Source organism: Clytia hemisphaerica, unplaced genomic scaffold (genome assembly GCF_902728285.1).
Source record: "Clytia hemisphaerica strain Z4C2 unplaced genomic scaffold, Clytia hemisphaerica genome assembly, whole genome shotgun sequence".
Taxonomy (NCBI): domain Eukaryota; kingdom Metazoa; phylum Cnidaria; class Hydrozoa; order Leptothecata; family Clytiidae; genus Clytia; species Clytia hemisphaerica.
In genome coordinates, this window is record NW_027103429.1 from 222,632 (window position 1) to 242,217 (window position 19,586).

Consider the following 19,586-nt stretch of genomic DNA (forward strand, 5'->3'; position numbering starts at 1 on the left):
CCAGCTTCCCTTTGATATACCATCATTGGAAGCAAAAAAAAATCAATTTATAACTTTATAAGAACGGAGAGAGGCTGTTCCGTTAATTTTGAAAAATATTGATTTTGTGGAAAACTTGTTAAAAGGCGGTTCAAAATAGTTTCTAAAAAAATAGTAGCTAAAATAATAAAGTAATTTCATAAGAATACATTTTCGGGCCAACATTTTGTGGTTTATTCGAAGGAGGCGTTTATTCAAGGGGGCGTTCGTTGAAAATGTTTCCTTAAAGAAGCAGGGGCGTTTATTCGAGGGGGCGTTTATTCGAAGCAATACAGTACTCTTAGGTGCCAAATATAAACGGGGGGGGGGGGGTCGGAAAATTCTTGAAATTTTAATAAACGGGGAGGGGGGGTTATTGCCGGGGGGGGTCGGAAATTGTACTTCTGAAAACCCAAAACTAAGGAAAATATAGGCTAAAATCAGACTTTTTGGAGCAAAATAAGGAGACTTCTTTCTGCCAATTGAAAATGTTCTTGCCACGATAAACTTCCAATATGAATATCACTGGGTCGATAAACGCAAACTTATTTAGATTAAACAGATTCTAACACCTTCAATATTCCAATCAGTTAATGTAAAATTAATCATCTTATTACCAAAGCAACCAAACAGCCGTTTGCTTTTGATGATAAGTCAGAATATAGAATAAAAGGCATCAATTCTCTATCAATTTTATACAACTTTTCGTTTTTTGAAATTAAAATAAAGCTTATATAATAAAAAATCTTGTGAACGCTATGAGGTTAAAAAGGTACTGGTAAAATAGACCTGGACGAAATATATACAAAAATATATAAACTCTAGCTAAATAATCTTCCTAATATAAAACTCACAATGATAAAAGAAAACGTACTATGTTACCTTGGTCGAAAACCAGAAAACTATGCTGAGATTTCTTTTTCAATAGACAGTAATCAAGAATAGTATGTATCTCCAAAAGACTTAAAAGCACGTTGTAAAGCTCATGGTTCCTCTTTCATTCGGGAAGCTTGGGCACAAAGAAGTTAGGAAGGGCATAAGGAACATGATGGGGGTGGATAAAACTTAAAAAAAAATTTACCCCCAGACATGTGACTTTTGACCCCCCCCCCGACAGATCTAAACTCGCGGACAAATATCAGTTGACCCCGGACATTCCTATTCACCCCTAATCAAAGCAGTTTTACCCCACCCAAGCAAGGCAAAGTTTGTAGAATTTTCACTACCTCTACCCCTTTGTAAACCCATTTTACTTGTGTTATCCATTTATCAACCAATTATTAAAACTTTCTTTAACTTTGATCTTGTCTTGAAAGAATTACCTTATCGGCCCTTTTTACACCGGCCCTAATTTTGGGCTTACGCCAATTAGGGCCGGCTTAAAAAGGGCCGATAAGGTATATCATTAAAATCAAGACTTGCGTCAGTCAATCGAAAAAGCGTACGTACGCGGATGTGTGAAGGGGGGATACTGTCAAAGCGTACGCGAGCGTACACAGGGGGCGAGGGTTGAATTTTTTTTATATTTGAGCGTACGTACTTTTTTAATGTGGTCCTTAACGGCAACAGAGTTGGAGGGCGTAGATCAGGTATATTGGAAAATTAAGGTCGGATACAAAGATTTGACTGGATTGCAGTTCGAGTTCGAATCTAGTCTTGACCATTAAATGAGTAAGAAGCAATTAAAAGCCCTACTAAACAATCAAAACTGTACGTTATAGTCTTATTGTAGCCCGACATTAGTGTTTAGTATCAAAAGCAATCACGAACGAAAGAAACTTGAATAGCATACGAGCCATGAAGAGAGATTTCATAGCATAGTAAAGTAAACAGTGATCGTCCTAGATAAGGTTTAGCAAAACTCAAAATAGCAGTTTATGAAAAGTGTATCGTTTTCAATAAAATCCATGACTGATTTTGAGTTGCAAAATTCCGATGTCGCAACATTAACATGGTTAATATGTAGAAATGCTTTATCCTGTTTCGAATTGGCAATCAGAGTTTGACTATTAAAATAACCATTCCCTTCACAAGTCAGAATCACATTCATTTCGATTCTTGGATTAATTCCATTTTCCAGTAGCTCGATAGATAGACCGTCATTCAGTTCACTAAACCAGGTAATTTTTAATTCAAACGTATTTGAATTATCGATATCACGCACTTTGAACGGTTTTGAAAACACCTTTAAATCACTGCGGAACAGCTTACTACTAAACTCTGATATATTCCATCGGTAAACACTACAGACAGGAGTCAAGACTTCGAATTTTGATTCAATCAGGTCAAAATCAACATTTTCACAATCTTGGCTTTCTATTTGAGAGCTTGTTTCGTCATGTTCAGAGAGACCCTCAGAAGAGCTTTCATCGCTGGAGCTACTTTCACCACTACTGCTAGAAGAGCTAGAATCTTCATCATCAGAGGAACTGCTTTCTTTGAAGGAACTTTTATTGGATTTCAAGCTCTCATCATCACTTTGTTGCTCAAAGCTAGTTCCAGGATTTCTAATGTTCTCGTTTTGGCTACTTGGCTGGTCATCAATATTATCTTGAATAAAGCTTTCTGTAACTTTTGTTTTTTCGCCGAGTTTAATTTGGGAAATATTACTGATTTCTGGAGACAATCTAGAAATTTCTTGGTCATTCTGATTAATATCAGTATGTTCTAGTGTTAAAGGCTTCTCGGTCATGGCGAGATAATTTTGACGTCTTCGTTGGTACTCTTTGAGTGTAATCTTCCCATCTCTGGCAAATGGTGAATCAATTTGATTGTTATTGATCTCCTCTTCTGGAATTGGCATTTCCCCGATAATAGTACGTCTGTGGTCAAAACTAAAATCTTCCGTTGATAGAAATTGTGACACACTATTTATGTCATCACTTAGTTGTTTAGATCCTGCTTCACGTGAGATTGACCATTTTCTACCTCTTGATCCTTTTTGGTGACTTTGAAGCAGATTCCCATCATTGTCTCCGCTCTCATCTGAACTACTGATGACACATACAGATGCGACTTCTACCAGCATGTCAGAATCGGTTTGCGAGACATTCAAATCGTCATCATTATCTTTACTTTGGTCATCGATATCATCTTGAGATGTATCGTACATAGAGATGTGTCGAGGCAATTGTTCGATACTCGAAGGGGTTTCATTTCTTTCCTCATTAGTGCTCTTCTGGTCATGCACGAGTTCTAAAATATCAAGCATAATTAAGTAGCATGAAAGTAGAGTATCCAGCTGCGGTGCATAAGCTTATTGGTGCAATCCCTGGCCGGGTCATACCAAATACTTCGTACACAAAAATGGCACTTTATGCCTCTCTGCTTGATGCTCAGCAATTAAGGGAAGAATCAAGGGTAAGTGGAGCAATCCAGCACAAAAGAGTGACGCCCTTCCCTAACTTCGGGTGGACAGCTATCGAAAGAGGAGCCTTTAGGTTACATCCGACTGCTTCAAGACCATTAGGGGTAAGCATTCCGAATTCTCCTTTGCAGCTTATAAAATCTAGTATGAATTGTGATAAATCCTAAACATGTAGCTACATCGGGTCCTACCTTGCAGAGTACACTAGAGAAGTTAAATTTTGTTTTGGCTTATCCAGTGTTTATTCATTGAAGTTAAATGAGCAAATTCCTGTAAGGCAGACAGGAGTGGCCAAATTAAAGCTTAATAAATAACAAATCACAGGTCCGGAGGAACAACCGTAAAAGTGGAGAGGCTGAAGGCTAAAGATGTGTAAAATTCGCTAGGAATTTGTGAAAAAAAATCTCATTTACTCATAAGTGAGGAAGCTGAAGTCTCCTCAATCTCCCCGCTTCCGCCGGGCCTGAATCACTTACCTGAAGTTCTTCGCGTAATTGATCCAATGAAGGGCCGGTGTAGTTTTGAAGTCTCTTTCTGACGATCAGTTCGTAAATGAAGTATATTTGTATCCAGTGGTGAAATAGGTTCACTTGTCGCCATTGGTGGATCGTGCAGAGAATCATTTGGTGTGTTGGACGACGATTTTTCGAATGTGTTTTCATTGATCTGTCTACGTTTCCGTTGTTGGTGGTGAGATTCCAAGTTTTCAAAATCACAATTATTGTTGTTGCTGTTGTTGTTACGAAGAAAATCATCCGTTTCACTGAGTCTTTTACCAAAATTCTTTCTAAATTGTTTTTTATGATGAATAGAATCATGCGAGCATGTCCTAGGAAGTATTTTGGATAGTTCAGCTATGGTACGTTCAAAATGATCACATTTCTTTGAGCAGTAATTTCGTAGTTTGTACATTTCTATTTCTTTGCGATCGAGAGCTAATTCAAGATCGGATACACGTCGACATAACTTCGTCAGTAACATCGTCAAGTTATCCTGAAAATTCAAAAATGACGATTCTTTATTTATATGTACTTTAACAAGGTCTTGTTTTTAAATAATGAGCGATATCGTTTTCTTACTCGTCATTTCAATTTAACTTTTTCACATTGGATTGACACGGATATGGAGCAAGATTAGTCAGAAAGAGGAAAAGAAAAAAATTTTTTTGCTTATATCAGCATAATATAACAATAGGAAGACACCGTCCCGATGAGTCATGTGTCTGACATGAAACGGGAACACTTATGTAAAACTAAAACCTTTTTATTTAATGTGCACAGCGGTTCAATGAAAGAAATCTTGTCGAACCTTTTAAAAAGTTATAAACCATGAAACTCAAAGTCTTTTCAAAAACCATTTCAGTGTGTCAGGAAAAAGGGTAAAGACACCAGTAGTTTAGTGGTTATCAATCTTGACTACCGTCCAAAAGAGGTTGGGATTCAACTCCATAACCCAAAATATGAATGCGAAAGAAATTAGGGGAAAATAGAAGCCGCTTTCCTGATTTCTCTACGCGTAAATTTATCCACCTGAGGTACCTTCGCCGTACCAATGCCATGTGAGGGCAATTGGCTTCAAGAAGTCTGTCCACGAGAGTGCTAAGAATCGATTCCCCTATACATCATGCATGAGGTGAGAGTGTTGTTCTGTTCCCTAGTGGTTCAAAGTCTGGTAAGCTTGCATGCAATATAAACTACAGCGTAAGACGGTTCTAACAAGACAACTCTTAGACCGCTCAATATAGAAAGCATCTCATACAAAAGGAGGGGGGTATCAATGTGATCGACCTCCTGCTAAGCCCCAAGAAGCACAAGTTGACGACGAATTTTTAATTTATCCTTAATTTTTTCTTAGTATACTTTAGTCCTTATTACTCTCAACTCAAGTCCGTCCTTAAGATTTTTTAGTCTCGGTCTACACTGACCCTTAGTCTCTCCCTCTTTCGAGGTGATTCCTATTTTCACCTTACGCCATCGTACCGCCCCCACTTTCACTGTAGCTCCCCTTCTGACACACATTTTTTCCCCTTTTTATTAGTACATAAAGGAAAAACGAAAACGATGTAAATATATTTTTATTAATATTATTATTTTTTTTTTTTCAAAAAGGAAACCTTATAAATTATACCGTAGATTTTAATGGTGATTAAAGAGATGTTAATAAAAAATAAAAAAAGAGAAACAAGTCATCATCATTCTCTAAAGTTATGATGTTTTTTTGTTGTTTTTTTCCATGATGTAAATCACGGTGCAAATTATTTTTCATTCAACAAAACCAAAGATTGACAGAATGCTAAATTGAATGAAAATCAATTACTTACATGAGCTTTTTTGTCTTCTTCTTCCCTGAAAAAAAATAAAGGAAAATAAAGAAATTTTCGTCACATACAGTTTCTTTAGTTTCATGCATAATATTTTGAGAATTTCAATTTCTTCGACCAATAGATCAGTGCTTATCCTTTCCAACTGATGGAAATGCTTAAAAACGCCTCACTCAGCTCAATTGGGATCAAAGTTGTCACCAAGCATTTCAATATGCGGCCGAGTCTGGTAACAAAAATATTAAAAATTCTTTTGCACGAGGATTTAGTCAAAAACGTTGTCGCAAAACCAAATCAAATAACTACTGTGAAGATAAGTTCTCTTATAAGAGTTACATTGTAGACTTTTATCATGCATTTAGGTGAGACCAATTTGATTATTTGTTTTACGGGCCCGACCGACCCTGAAATTGCAAAAATCGAAATAAAAATTAAACTGATTTTGGTAGTACATTTTTATTTTCATTTTTTTAGAGACTGTCAAATTTTCAAAATTTTGGTGTAGTTTTTCCAAAGTTTTGAAAATGTTATGTTCTATTCTTCTTCTGCGAGCTTTTTGTGTCTTTTTATTTTTATTTCGCATTTTCGTCAAAATGCAGTAGTTTTTGCTGCCTTTTTAAGACATTTTATCTAGATAAAATTCTACTTTTATTTTTATTTTTTCGCCGATCGACTGACCCTTCTTTTTGGGTAGCTTGGCCCGTAAAACAACAAATTAAACTGGCCTCGCCTTAAATGATATAACAAACCTTAAAATAATTTTAATGTTAATAAAGCTTACAAAAGAGGAGTGTCATTCAACTGTATCCCCAGCTCGTCATTCATGTTGATATTTCTTTTTATTATCTATGTGTTTTACTTCTTTTTTTTTAACATTTACATTTTCTGAAAAAATAAATGTGAAAATTAAAACGGGCTATCCGAGGTACAATGTCGTGAGGCAGGACCGTGACGACACGTTCACCCCGTGGGAGTACTACCCAACCGACGGGGTGTACCGCTAAAGTTTGAAAAATGGACCCTAACTCTGAATGGGACTGAAATTCCAAAATTTTCTCTAAATTGTTCATATTTTTTCCATGTTTCCTTAAAAAGGTACCCTACGAGGGATTGATTTTTCTATTTTGGTGTTTTGTGACCCTACCTGGGACTCATGGATGTGAAAAAGGTACCCTAACCAGCAGCACATCTCCGTACCCCTTTTTGCCCAAGTACCCCCCCCCCCCCGTCGTACACAAAGAAAATGTCGAGAGGACGGTAATAGGCACCTTTTCCCGGATGCAAAGATACTATGAAAAAGTAACATAATTTATAAAGAAACCGAATCTGATATCACTTATAAAACGACCAGCCACTATATATCTAAGGAGCATATTCTATAAACAAAACATACAAAATTAAGGAAAGCCATTCAAAAGGCGAACACCATCGGTAGGATGGAGACCCCAGTCTGGGAATGGCGCAAACTGGCAACACATAGTTCACCAAACAATGTATCAATATTTGTTGATTACTGTAGAACCTAAGCTTGTCCAGTGTATACATTCATTATGAAAAACACCAATTTTCATTTTCTTGTTCCAAATCAAAAAGTTAATGAAAGACGGCTAGGTTAAAAACACGATGTCGTGAAAATGGATAGACTTTCGACAGAACCAACACCGACTCCAAAGAATTCCTCATCCATCCATTGGTGAAAATTATTCATGAGCGCACTTTAAATTCGATCTCAAAGATCACGTGACTTTAATCACCGTCATTCATTGGCTGTTATCGATGATGCAGGTGGAGCAGAAACGTTGTTATTGGCTTTAAGAACAGCAATTCGTTTTTTCAATATTTTGTTTGTGTCGTCAACCATTTTCTTCTCAACTTCCATGTTTTGAAGGAACGGTGCGCAAATGTATTCAATAATCTTCATCAGAGATTGCGAAAATACTACAAAAAGAAGGATAATAAAATATAATATATTGCTCAGATATTTCACTATAGAAACACACATCAATGCTAAGGACTAAAATATTAGAGTTCAACAAACACAGGAAAAAAATTTCGATTTCCAAGGTTGGAAATTCGATATTTTTGGGTTCGAAATTTTGGTTTTATAATTGAAGGTTGGAAATTTGAGCGATTACTTTAAGCTGATTTGGAAAACGTAAATTACCCATAGGTTTTGTAGAATAAACCAATGCGCTTGAAAAATCAAGTGAAAAAAAAACAATGTAGAAATGACAATTTTCCAAGGCTGGTTGGAAAACATGACTTTTTAGGTGGGAAATTTTTATTTTCTAAACAGTTTAGGAATTGAAAAAAAGGTCAAAAATCGATGTGAAAATACATATTTTTGTAAATTTGATACCTAGGGTTGAAAACTTAGACTTTTTGGGTTGGAAATTTGTGTTTCTCTCAAACAGTTTGGAAAACGTTAAAAATCCATGTGAATATTACATTTTTGTGAAATTGAGACTCCTCCTTGGAAAACTAGACTTTTTGGGTTGGAAATTTGTGTTTCTCCAAACAGTTTGAAAAACGTTAAAAATCCATGTGGAAATTACATTTTTGTGAAATTGAAACTCTTTCGATTGGAAAACTAGACCTTTTGGGTTGGAAATTTGTGTTTCTCCAAACAGTTTGGAAAACGTTAAAACCCATGTGGAAATTACACTTTTGTGAAATGGAGACTTTTTCTTGGAAAACAAGACCTTTTGGGTTGGAAATTTGTGTTTCTCCAAATAGTTTGAAAAACGTTAAAAATCCATGTGGAAATTACATTTTTGTGAAATTGAAACTCTTTCGATTGGAAAACTAGACTTTTTGGGTTGGAAATTTGTGTTTCTCCAAGCAGTTTGGAAAACGTTAAAAGTCCATGTGGAAATTACGCTTTTGTAACCATTTTCTGCTCATGTCCTTTGAGAAAACCACAAGCGATTTTTCGCTAATGTGAGCAGTCAAGCTGTAAGTTTCCGTCAGGTGAGGCGTCTCTTCGGAGCGGGGTACTTGTAATATACTGTTCTTTTGAATAGACTAAAAATGGCTAAGTCGTAGAAAAGTTGTCACGGAATCCCAGGCTTGGCCCCCTACTAAAACTAAGAATTATAAAAATGAAAATGCAAAAGATATAAATTATTAAATTATTAAATATATTAAAATTTTTTATATTGATTTAAAATGTAATAAAAAGAATGCTAAAAGACACAGGACTGGCAAGAGATTGAATTTCCCAATGAATTTACATTTTGACTTCACCTAGAAAAACATTAATTTCAATCGAAATCCCCGGACAAAATAAGCAAGAGCTTTTCCATATTTCAAAATAAGCAAGAACTTATACTTTAAGGTGCCTGGAAGGGTTTTTTCAACCCCCCTTAGAAAGTGACCACTCGCAGCTTTGAAACGAAACAAAGTTAATAATAGATTCGGTCACCGCGGGATCCCTATCCAGCTTGAATGATAGATCCATAATTTACTTATTTCATGACAGGAGTAGTTTAAAAATAGTTTGAAATAGCGAGCATCTGAATTCATTGTCTAAATCATGAACAGTTACGTAATTCATGATATTCATGGTGTCTCTTTACACTTAAACAATAAATGTGGCGAAAGAAATTTCGGCCCGCCATTATTGGTGGCAGAAATTTCGGCCCGCTAACCTATTTTGTATTGAAACCGGGGAATCATAAATAATAAATGTAGACACAAGCAAAAATTTTGAATTCAAAAAAATTATTCCTCAATCTTGTCTGGATTTAGAGATCATGATTTTGTCGTTAGTCAAACGTAGATTTTCATAGACAATTGGTATCGAAAAACAAAAAGTGAAATTAGATTGATTGCTCAAAAATTTTCCATCGTAAAGTGAGGGGAGAAGATGCTTAAAATTCTAATGGTTATATCACTTTTTATAAATGGAGTGCTTTCACAAAACGAGTTAACTTTTACTGATACACGCAAAGACAAAAGGTTTACCGCTGAAGTAATTGCTACTCCATCTGGTACTAACGGTAACCCTATTAAATGCTTGACACACTGCCTAGCTAATAAAAACAAATGCAAATCTATCAATGTGAATAAGGAGTTGGGGAAATGTGAATTATTGGGACAATCAAAATTGAAAGATGATGATTTAGAGATGAAAGATGAAGAAGGATGGATTTATTATGGACCAGCTCAACTGTTAGAGGTAAAAGTTAATTTTATTCAGAAGACATTTTTAAAAACTAAAAGTTATCCTAAGAAATACGAAAGTTTCTTTTGTTTGTTATGAAGTGTGGGGTTTGGAATTCTTTAGATCTCAAGGTTAGGAGGACTAGGACAAAAGGGTAAGGAGAAATTTTGATAACTTGATCTGAAACGAAGCTAATTTCTCACTTTTAAGAGAAAGAGACTAAAACTGTATCTATTGTTTGGTTAGTAATCAATTTGCACATGCTATTTGTTTTATAAAAATCAGTAAATTTTTGCAGAGGCTTTACTAAAATTTATTCAATAATTTTCTTAAGGATTATGATAATAGTTCTAACTACACGTTTTTTTTTTAAGAAACACACTTTTAAGAAACATGAGGCTCAGAATGCCTAAAAACTAAGAAACAGCTAAGAAACATGCTGAGGCTGAAAATGAGAAAATAACATTTTTTAATTCGGTTTCTTTTAAGAACCTTCCAACCCAGCCTTCCATGAGGCTGATTATGTTAAAAAGTTTAGAAACATGTAAGAAACATTTAAGGCTCAAAAGGCTGATTTCTTAAGAAACATTGAGGCTGCTTCGTAAAACTAGTTTCTTAAAAAAAAAAAACCGTGTATTGCTCGTTCTGGACACGGGAAAGATTATCTTCGAGATAATGTTTGTATAAATTCTTGTTTCCTTTAAGGATTACGAGGGATGCGAAAAATCCGAACCATTACCGATGAACCATGGTGAAAGAATGTGTTGTCCACCAGGGAAACGCGGTCCCAAATGTAAACATCTCGGTAAGTAAGGTAGACCTTTAAAGGAAGTATAATTGTGGTTCAGGGAGTAAGAGTGACCCCTTTGTATGTTTGTACCCACCCAACCCCTCTGTTAGTTTTTGTCCAGATTCAAGTACAAAAAAGGGCCCAAATGATGACGTTATCACCAAACAATTGACTGGTGATAAAAGCAAGTCAATTGAGCGTTAATTTCGCGACTAGAGAGTACTTAGGTCGAGTACTCGTTACTTCCATTTAAGCACTCGTTACTTCTTGTTATTTCTCGTTACTTCTTGTTCCTCGTTATATGATAACAACCAATGAAATAAAGAAAAAGATAAATTTTTCTGCTGCTCTTTCAAAACCAAGACATGTCACCTTTTAGAATGCTTTAATCTTGCTTAGTTCCAATTTGTCATCTCTTACTTACATATCTTTTTCCCTAATCCCAAATTTTACAATCTGATATGAACCAAGTGTGCATCATATAACCATTTTCTGATCCAATATATAACAAATCTTGTCATTTACAAATTCTTAGTTTGGGAAAAACAAAACATCGATCAAGTTTGTTACTACGCAACAGGTAATAAACCGGGAAAATTCAAAATCCAAAGAACCGGCAAAATCAATGCATTTAAACTAGAATACATCTCCGGACGAGTGAGGACATCCCCTACCAGTGCTTTAGGTTCGATTTGGGGGCGATACGAACATACTTCTACAGAGATAATATCAATTATGATCCTAAACCCTTCAACAGCTATTCGAGTAGCTCCAAGTTCAACCAACAACCTAGACTTCCAAATACCAGGCTATCTACACGATTCACCAGAGATTGTTTTCGACGTTCGAAATTCTTATTTTGATGGCACGAAAGGGGACGAGTTACAAGTTTGGTATAATGAGGATTATTACGATACTTATGATAGCAATAATTCGGGTGAAGTCTGTATCAACGTATATGCCAGATTTGAGGCAGTACCATAAACTTTACCGACAGAATAGATAATGTAACCACGACCACACTGCACCAAACAATTTTCAAATGCAATCGAATTTCATCAATTTTTGCACACTAGATGTAAATACACTTTTATTCTATATTACAATACTCTTATCACGGAAAAAGAAACAAAATTGCTATGCGTAATTATCACATTTGGTTCCTTCATTAATGATTTTAAGTTCATGGCTTTAATTTCTCGCCTATCGAGAAATTCACTTATCTAAAGTGTGTTAGGAAAAAGATGAATGGAATCTTTTCCCCACAATTCAAATGAATTTCTAGTGACTTTACTCATTACTCATTATACCAGCATATGAGGCGTACTTCCTTTCTATATCATAAAAAAGGATAACTTTAAAATTGTAAATTTTTATCCTAAATTATAAAATATGCCTATGGTTCTGTGTGAATAAATCTCAAATGGACGAGTTAAGTAAAACATTTTTGAGCAAGGTTTTCATCCAAAGATTTTCAAAAAGTTGTGCTCGCGGAAGTTATTTTCTCCTCCCATTCGCAAAAGTACTAGCGAGCACCACACCAAAAACCAGGATTTTTCATCCCGTTTCTTACAGCGTTACAGCGTAGAAAAAGACCGTGACGTCTAGTATAGGCTGCAAAAAGTAAATGTTGTGAATTTCACGATTTTTCTAAAGTACGTCTTAACTCAACACGGACTGCTTTCGTAAATGACGAATCAAATCTAAAATAAAAAAAATTAATTGCATCTTACCTGATGCGTTTTGAATAGCAGTAATCATATCTTGATTTTGTGAACTGTAAGGGAAAAAAATTTAATAAAAATTTGATTAAGATTTGACAATACAAAGTCTGGGTATTTTATCTCTAAGCAAACAGAATGTAATAAAAAGCAACCTCTTTCAATCGATTCTATTTGCAAAATCTTCAAAAAATTTAAGGAACTACTTCTTTCAAGTCATATAATTATCATCAAACTGCTTTATTCTTTTAAAAGCAATTTTGGGTTCATTTTTTATCGGACAAACTTGTAACTCGTCGAATCAGAGGTCAAAATCTTTCGAATGCTAGCGAAAAAAACGAAATGATTCAAACAATTGAATAAAAAACCCACTTTAAACAAGGAGTGTAAGCATCCATTTCTTCCTGAAAAAAAGAAAAACTTTATCAGTTGCAACATCGATAATAAAAAAGTCAATGATTAAACTTAAAAGGGGGCTACAAAGAGCAAAGAGCGTCATTATCTATGTTTCCTGTTTGGGTGGACAAAATATCATCGATTTTGTTTTAAATAAAGCAAACCTTTAATACACGATCAAGAAAAGGCACCGATTGAAAATTTTAAAATCACTGAAAACAAGAGCACCAGTGAGAGGGATAAGTTAATCACCCATTTTCGAAGTGTAAATATAAATTCTTTTAGAACAGTAAACAAGTTATGTTCTTGATTTAAGGAGCTATACACCTTAAACGGATAAACATTCGCGTGCGTGAGCTCTTTATCCACGAATCTAAAATTTTCGCGAATCAGCCTAATTTCGCGAAAAAAGTGAAAACTAATTCAAGCGAAATTTAATCGCACTTTATATTATTTGTCATGTTTGAACAAACCTTGAGTAAAATATCTGGAAAGGTTGCAAGACTATCGATACACGCTTCTGACATGTACCGCACTTGGACAATCTCTTGCGGTATTTCACGCCTTATAAATCTATAAAATGAAATTAAAAGTAAAAATTAATTTGATTGATTTCGTTGCTCCTGTGTTTAAAGAACTAATTTTGAAGACCAGCGTAAAATTTAATTTAACTATACAAAATTCGATGTAATAAAGTGTAATAGATCCTGTATATAATAATAGAGAAAAAATTACTGAGACAGAGGTAAAATTACTGAGGAAATCCCCCCCTGGTTACCCTCTCCATTCCTGTCACCTAACTGAGAAGGGTTGGATGGATTTTCTACAGATTGAAAACATGTTACTTGTACTTGACTGGTACCCTAAAAGAAAAAGAAATTTCATAAATAGATATTCAACAAAATATATTTTTGTTGCTTATCTAAAACAAAACATTTATGCTCTTAAATAACAAAGATCGAGTTAAGCGAGTGAAAAGGCTATAGAAAAAACTTTAATTTTAACAAAATGCGCAGTCTTTTAAAAAAAACAGGGTCAGCAACAAAATACTCAGAACGAACGCACAAAAAATCTTGGCCTTATTAGGCGTGAATGATATAATTTTTTTTTTTTGGTGTGAAGGGGTATGTAATGAGAGAATATTTTTGGCAAGATAGCGTAATGAGGGGCTCAGCTTGGGGGAGAGGGAGGTTATCTTTCCCTTTTTTTCAAACGACCAATCTTACATTACAATCATTGTAGCAAGAGACGATCAACCCTAAAAAGTCTTTATCCATCAATTGATAAGATGCCTGTGTCCTCACATCTGAAACGAAATGAAAGAATGAAAATTCTAAAATGCCNTTTTTTTTTTTTTTTTTTTTATTTATAGTATATGTAACACGAACAAATACTACAAAACTAAGGGTTCCTAACCTCCCGCAAAAGGACCACCAGATCATACCGCCAGGAGGAAGGAACCCAAACTAAGCTAACAATAAATTAATAAATCAATTGATAAATGCATGGGGAGAAAAAAGAAAAAAAAAAAACTTACTACAGAGGATAAATACTAACAAAAAATAAAAAACAAAAACAAAAAGAGCTTGGAGAGCAGTTAGAGTAAAAGACTAAAATAACGGTCCCCCAAAACGGCTTGTATCACAGATAAATTTTATTGTTATACTTAATATATCGTGATTTTGGACAATGCTAAAATCGGGGTCGCCATAAAGAAGTATTCTACACAATGTTTTGGGATTAAATGGAAACAAGGTTATGTCAAGTTGAAGAAGGCATCACAAGTCTGTCATTAGAGTAATCAGAGCAATGCATCAAAAAATGCTGTGTTGTTTCTACTGAATTTTGTCGACAGTTGCAGAAGGGGTCAACTGTGTCTGCAAAATTATGCCTGAACTTATGCTCGCGAAGATGACTGAAACCAACCCTTAATCGGTTAAGGAGAACAACACCATCGTTGTCACTAGCTCTGAAAATTGAGTTAGCACTGGGTCTGAGAAATCGGAGAATTGCTTGCTTGAAAGACTTAATAGTGGGAAGATTTCGTATATGATCTCCGAGGTTATTCCATTCATTTATGCAAAAAGGAAAGAAAGAGGCACGATAACGCTCGGTTCTACAGAAAGGTGCCTCGAGTGGTGGTTTTATCCTTCGCCCTGCATTGCGTTCTTCCTCTCCTCTCTGGGGAGGAAGAATATTCGTAAGATAAGCAGGAGCAAAGCCATTGATTATTTATAAAAAAATACGAGTCTTCTAATTAACCGTCTGTCTGCCAGGCTTTCAAAGCCTAGCTCAAGGTATATTTTTTCTCTGGATGTTCCTCTGAAGCATCCAGTAATTGCAAGACAGGCATCATATTGAACAGACTCGAGTTTTTCAGAAAATGTAGAATTACCAGGACGATCATATACGATATCTCCATAATCTAGGTGTGGTCTAACATAGGTTTTGTATATAGTGACAAGAGATTCCCTGGGTAGAAACTTACGAAGTCTGCGAATAAGACCAATACCTTGATTAGCTTTTTTTATTTTTTTTCATCAAGGTGACGGTCAAAGGCCAGCTTTTGATCAAGTATGAGACCAAGATGTTTTTGATGATCCTGAACTGCAATGGCTGCATTATTGAAAATAATTTCTGGGGGGTCAGCTGGATTTAACCTCCGGGTAAAGTACACTTCAACTGCCTGTTTAGAAGGATCAGGGTTGAAGGACATTTTCCATTGATGAGCCCACTCACTTATCTTCTGCATGTCACTGTTCAGTTCTTGAGAACAGCGAATATGGTCTAGGATAAGCGAAAACAAGGATGAGTCATCAGCAAAAATTTTGATCATGGAAATGATTCCTTCAGGGAGGTCATTAATGTAAATCAAAAAAAAGAGGGGTCCGAGAATAGATCCCTGAGGTACACCTGCCAAGACTTCCGTCCAAGCAGAAGCTTGACCATCAAGAACAACCCGCTGCCGTCTCCCGTGTAGAAAATTCTGGATTAATAAAAGAAGGGAGCCAGAAACACCATACGACTTAAGTTTGAAAATTAAACCATCGTGCCAAACTCTGTCAAAAGCTTTGGAAATATCAAGGAACACTCCACGAGTATCTAGGGGTGGATCAACATCAAAACCATTCAGGATGTTGTGTGTTATGGATAACAGCTGAGACACACAAGAGTCACCCTTGCGGAAACCAGACTGGGAATTTGTGAAAAGATTGTTGTTTTCGAAATAGGTGTAGACGGAGTCAAAGATGCATTTTTCAAAGATTTTTCCAAAAATAGGCAGAAGAGACACTGGTCTATAATTTTTTACCACGCTCTTGTCCCCTTTGTTTTTGTACACAGGAACAACATTTGCTCTTTTCCAGTTTGATGGAAAAATGCAAAAATCTAAAGAATATTGATAGATCTTCATAAGAGGTTTAACCAAGGATTCATCACAGATTTTAATCATCTGTATGGAGATGTCATCCCAACCATGCGCTTTGTTGGGGGGGGGTTTTCACTTTTACGGTACGACGGTATTGGGCCTTTTTTTCCCCGGTAAATCGGTATTACCAGAAAAAAACGACGGGATTACGGTATTTCATTTTCTACCGGTATCGGTATTTAGGTAATTCGGCTTCTTTTATCGACGGTACTACGGTATTTGACCCAAATTTTTGTCGGTATGACGGTATTTAAGACCCCTGAAAACCCCCCCCTTTGTTAGTCGTAAGTGCGCGAATGAGGGCTAAGATTTTGGCTTCATCAAGAGCGATATTGTTTATTCTAAGATTAGTTACATATTTTTGTTGCGGTAAAACACTATCAGTGTCTATGAGAGAGCACTGATTAGCAAAGAACTGATTAAATATATTTGTTTTTGTAGCGACGTCAGCAATAAGATTATTGCTGGAATCTCGAACAGGTGGAATCCTTGGCGACTTCCTCCTATGAAGAAATTGATTTAGAATAGACCAGTATTTCTTTGAACCTAAGTTTGGGTCATTAAGGTTATTTGCTAAGCGGGAAAAATAAGAATCTTTAGCATCCCTGACAGCCCTTCTACACCTAGATGAGTTTTGAAGGTTTTTGAGGTCTTCTTTCCTCCTCCCATTTTTTACATACCGCTCATAACTTTCGATTTACAAGTAGGGCTCCCTTTATCTCAGCCGGTCATCCATACCGCATCCTTATTCCTGATGGTTATGACTTTATTAGGCACAAAGTTGACATAATATTAATGATGGTTTCAGTCAAGAGGGAGACCCGGCCACCATATCAGTACCCTCAAAACACCTATCCCAGTCAACATGTCTACCGCCCTTCGTATTAGAACGGGATCTGCTCTGGAGAGTCCCAAACCTTTCGTTCATAAGATGGAGCGAAGGGGATTTTAAAGTTTAGCTTACAAAAGGTTATCTGGTGATGGCACTTAGGGGCAAAGATGGAGGATACCAATATCCAGAATCAAATGATCTGCCTGATGAAAAAATAGATCAATGCAAAGAGGTTGAATTATCAAGGGATGATAGGCCCATCATTAATGTTTCAGACCATGTGGTAGCTAGATTTTGAATTCCTACCTCCATGATTGGTGATATCACCGCTCCACCAGTCAGAATTCTTGACGTTGAATCCCAAGAAAGATTGTAGCAGTAGGAGAAAAATTTTGGATATTTATTATAGTCTCCTCCCATTTGCGAGAAAAAACATCGAATTCATCAGAAGTCTGACTGGAGGAACGGTAACAGACGCAAAGAAAAAACCGGTTCGCACCGGTTTTCATCTCAGCTACAAGAGATTCGTCCAAAGTAGTGAGTTGTGGTTTCACATCGAGACCTAGATACAGTAGCGGCCTGGCTTAATTTTCTTGGTGGTGCAAACTATGATATTGGCGCCCCTGGCATTTGTACTAGTAATAACATGGTTTAGAGGGTGATTTGGGATTAATAACCCCGAGGTTCATTGAAAACATTTCAAAATAGCCCGAACGTAGTGAGTGTAGTGTTATTGTTTACATCAGGGCGATTGCAGAAAAGCGGGGCTATTACGGATTTATCGCCCCGCTCGTCCTTTACAAATCTAAGCTAAATGTAATCAACCATATAATTATTGTCCTTATTTTGCGCCCTATACCATTAAGTGGAACTATTAAATTGTAAGAGCAGTGACTGGTTGAAAGTAACGCCCGGAATCTCTGAGTTAACAAACTTTTATTTATACGAAGGTGGTGTAAGTGGTAATGATAATTTGATATCTATTTCCTTGTTATTTCCTGGTCTTACTTTACTCTCCATTAAAGATCAATGGCTGAAAGAGGCCCCAAAAATTCGAAAGTTGGCAAGAATAAGGGTTCTTTGTAATTCTGGCGCCGCAGGCAAAAAAATTTGGTGTAAGAAAGGTCAAACAGCTTATAAGATATTCTAAAAAGGAGAAAGTTAGTCCGCATAAGACCACAAAAACCACAGCGAGCATTTTCGATCAATCTCTCATTTTGGGGGTGAGCATCCTCTTTAACCCCTGGTTGATATACACAACACTTCTCTTGCTTTGACTTTTCGCAATTCAATGTTGATAGTAGTTTTGAAAAAATTCGTAAAGTAAAACGAAGCGCCGCAGGCGAAGAAAAATTCACATTGCACTTATAGAAGGCGCTAAAAACGTGTCAAAGGGCGCAAAATCGCCCAACCAAACATCAAAAAGGATTTTGGCGCCCCCTTGAAAAGCTTTTTTGGCGCCCCTCTCAGGTCTTTCTGGGTGGTGCACTGCACACCCTGCACCCCCTGCCAGGCCGCCACTGCTAGATGATCTCGATAATATATACAAACACCACCTCTCTTATTATTAGAGGGATGGTCGCATCTTTTGATCTCATAATTATCAATAACCAGCCTAGGATCGTTATCTTTTATCTCAGAGTTCAGAAAAGTTTCACCCAAACAGACAAGGTCGAATTTATGAATGTTTAGAAATGCAGAAAGTTGTTTAATCTTAATAAAATCTCCCATAGAATCTTCAACCCAGACGCTATTCAGGTTCCAATGACAAATGCTTAGCGTGGTTTCCCTCTCCGGCCCAGGGTTAACCTCAATATCTCCGGACAAAATAAGGCATAAAAATATGAGTGTAAAAAGGAAATTTTGTAAGATGAAAAAAACTACAGGAGGGATTAAGCTTATGATAGTTAAGGTGTAAAAATATTGAAAAATCCGATGCACGCTCTGTACTGACTAAGACTTACCCCCATGACAAACTCCGATCAACAACCATCAAACAACATGACATAAGAAATTTGCTCATAATGCTCTCCAAGCCAAAAAATAAAACAAAAACAGAAAAATATAATTCCGAAAAAAGTAGTAAAAAGAGAAAAGAAATGCTTAATGCGTAAAGAATCATTTCGTAAAAGATCCATCGTGGTTAGTGAGAAGTAATTAAGTAATTACTTAGATGAAAGGCATCATAAAATGATTGAATTTCGCAAAAAAAGAAAGAAAGTTGCAAAAAAGTTTGATAAACACAAAAAAACTTTCAGATGTAAGAAAAGGAAAAAAAACTACTTGTTTAAAATATTCTGTTTGAAGGACTCGATATCATTGAAAAACTTGAACTCTTTAGATTTTAAGCGTGCAACACAGTTGCAGTTTATGTCTGCAAACACAAAATCCACTGGCCCATCGTCAATGATTAATGCCTTAGCTGTCTAAAGGTCAAGCCTTGCTTGGTGATGTCGAGACGTATTTTTTATGTTTTGGTCTAAAGCATTACTTTTCTAGCTTTATACAAAGCTGTGCGTTTCCCAAACGAAGAAATTGACAATCATGGAT

The 19,586-nt window shown here is 36.0% G+C and overlaps 2 protein-coding genes across 2 annotated transcripts; one reads left to right on the plus strand and one right to left on the minus strand.

Annotated features, from left to right (window-relative positions):
- Positions 1–7,010: 7,010 nt before the first annotated feature.
- Positions 7,011–14,083, minus strand: LOC136797941 (lys-63-specific deubiquitinase BRCC36-like; the record flags this gene model as incomplete). The annotated part of the gene is given in 6 exon segments (XM_067054523.1): positions 7,011–7,643; positions 12,394–12,437; positions 12,754–12,785; positions 13,251–13,350; positions 13,579–13,640; positions 14,004–14,083. Coding segments are annotated over 6 exon segments (500 nt in total), but the record flags the coding sequence as incomplete, so codon positions are not given.
- Positions 9,449–11,880, plus strand: LOC136797940 (uncharacterized). Its single transcript, XM_067054522.1, has 3 exons — positions 9,449–9,885; positions 10,576–10,675; positions 11,196–11,880. The coding sequence occupies exons 1-3, from the start codon at positions 9,574–9,576 to the stop codon at positions 11,642–11,644; spliced, it is 861 nt and encodes a 286-aa protein (XP_066910623.1). The 5' UTR covers positions 9,449–9,573; the 3' UTR covers positions 11,645–11,880.
- Positions 14,084–19,586: the final 5,503 nt, after the last annotated feature.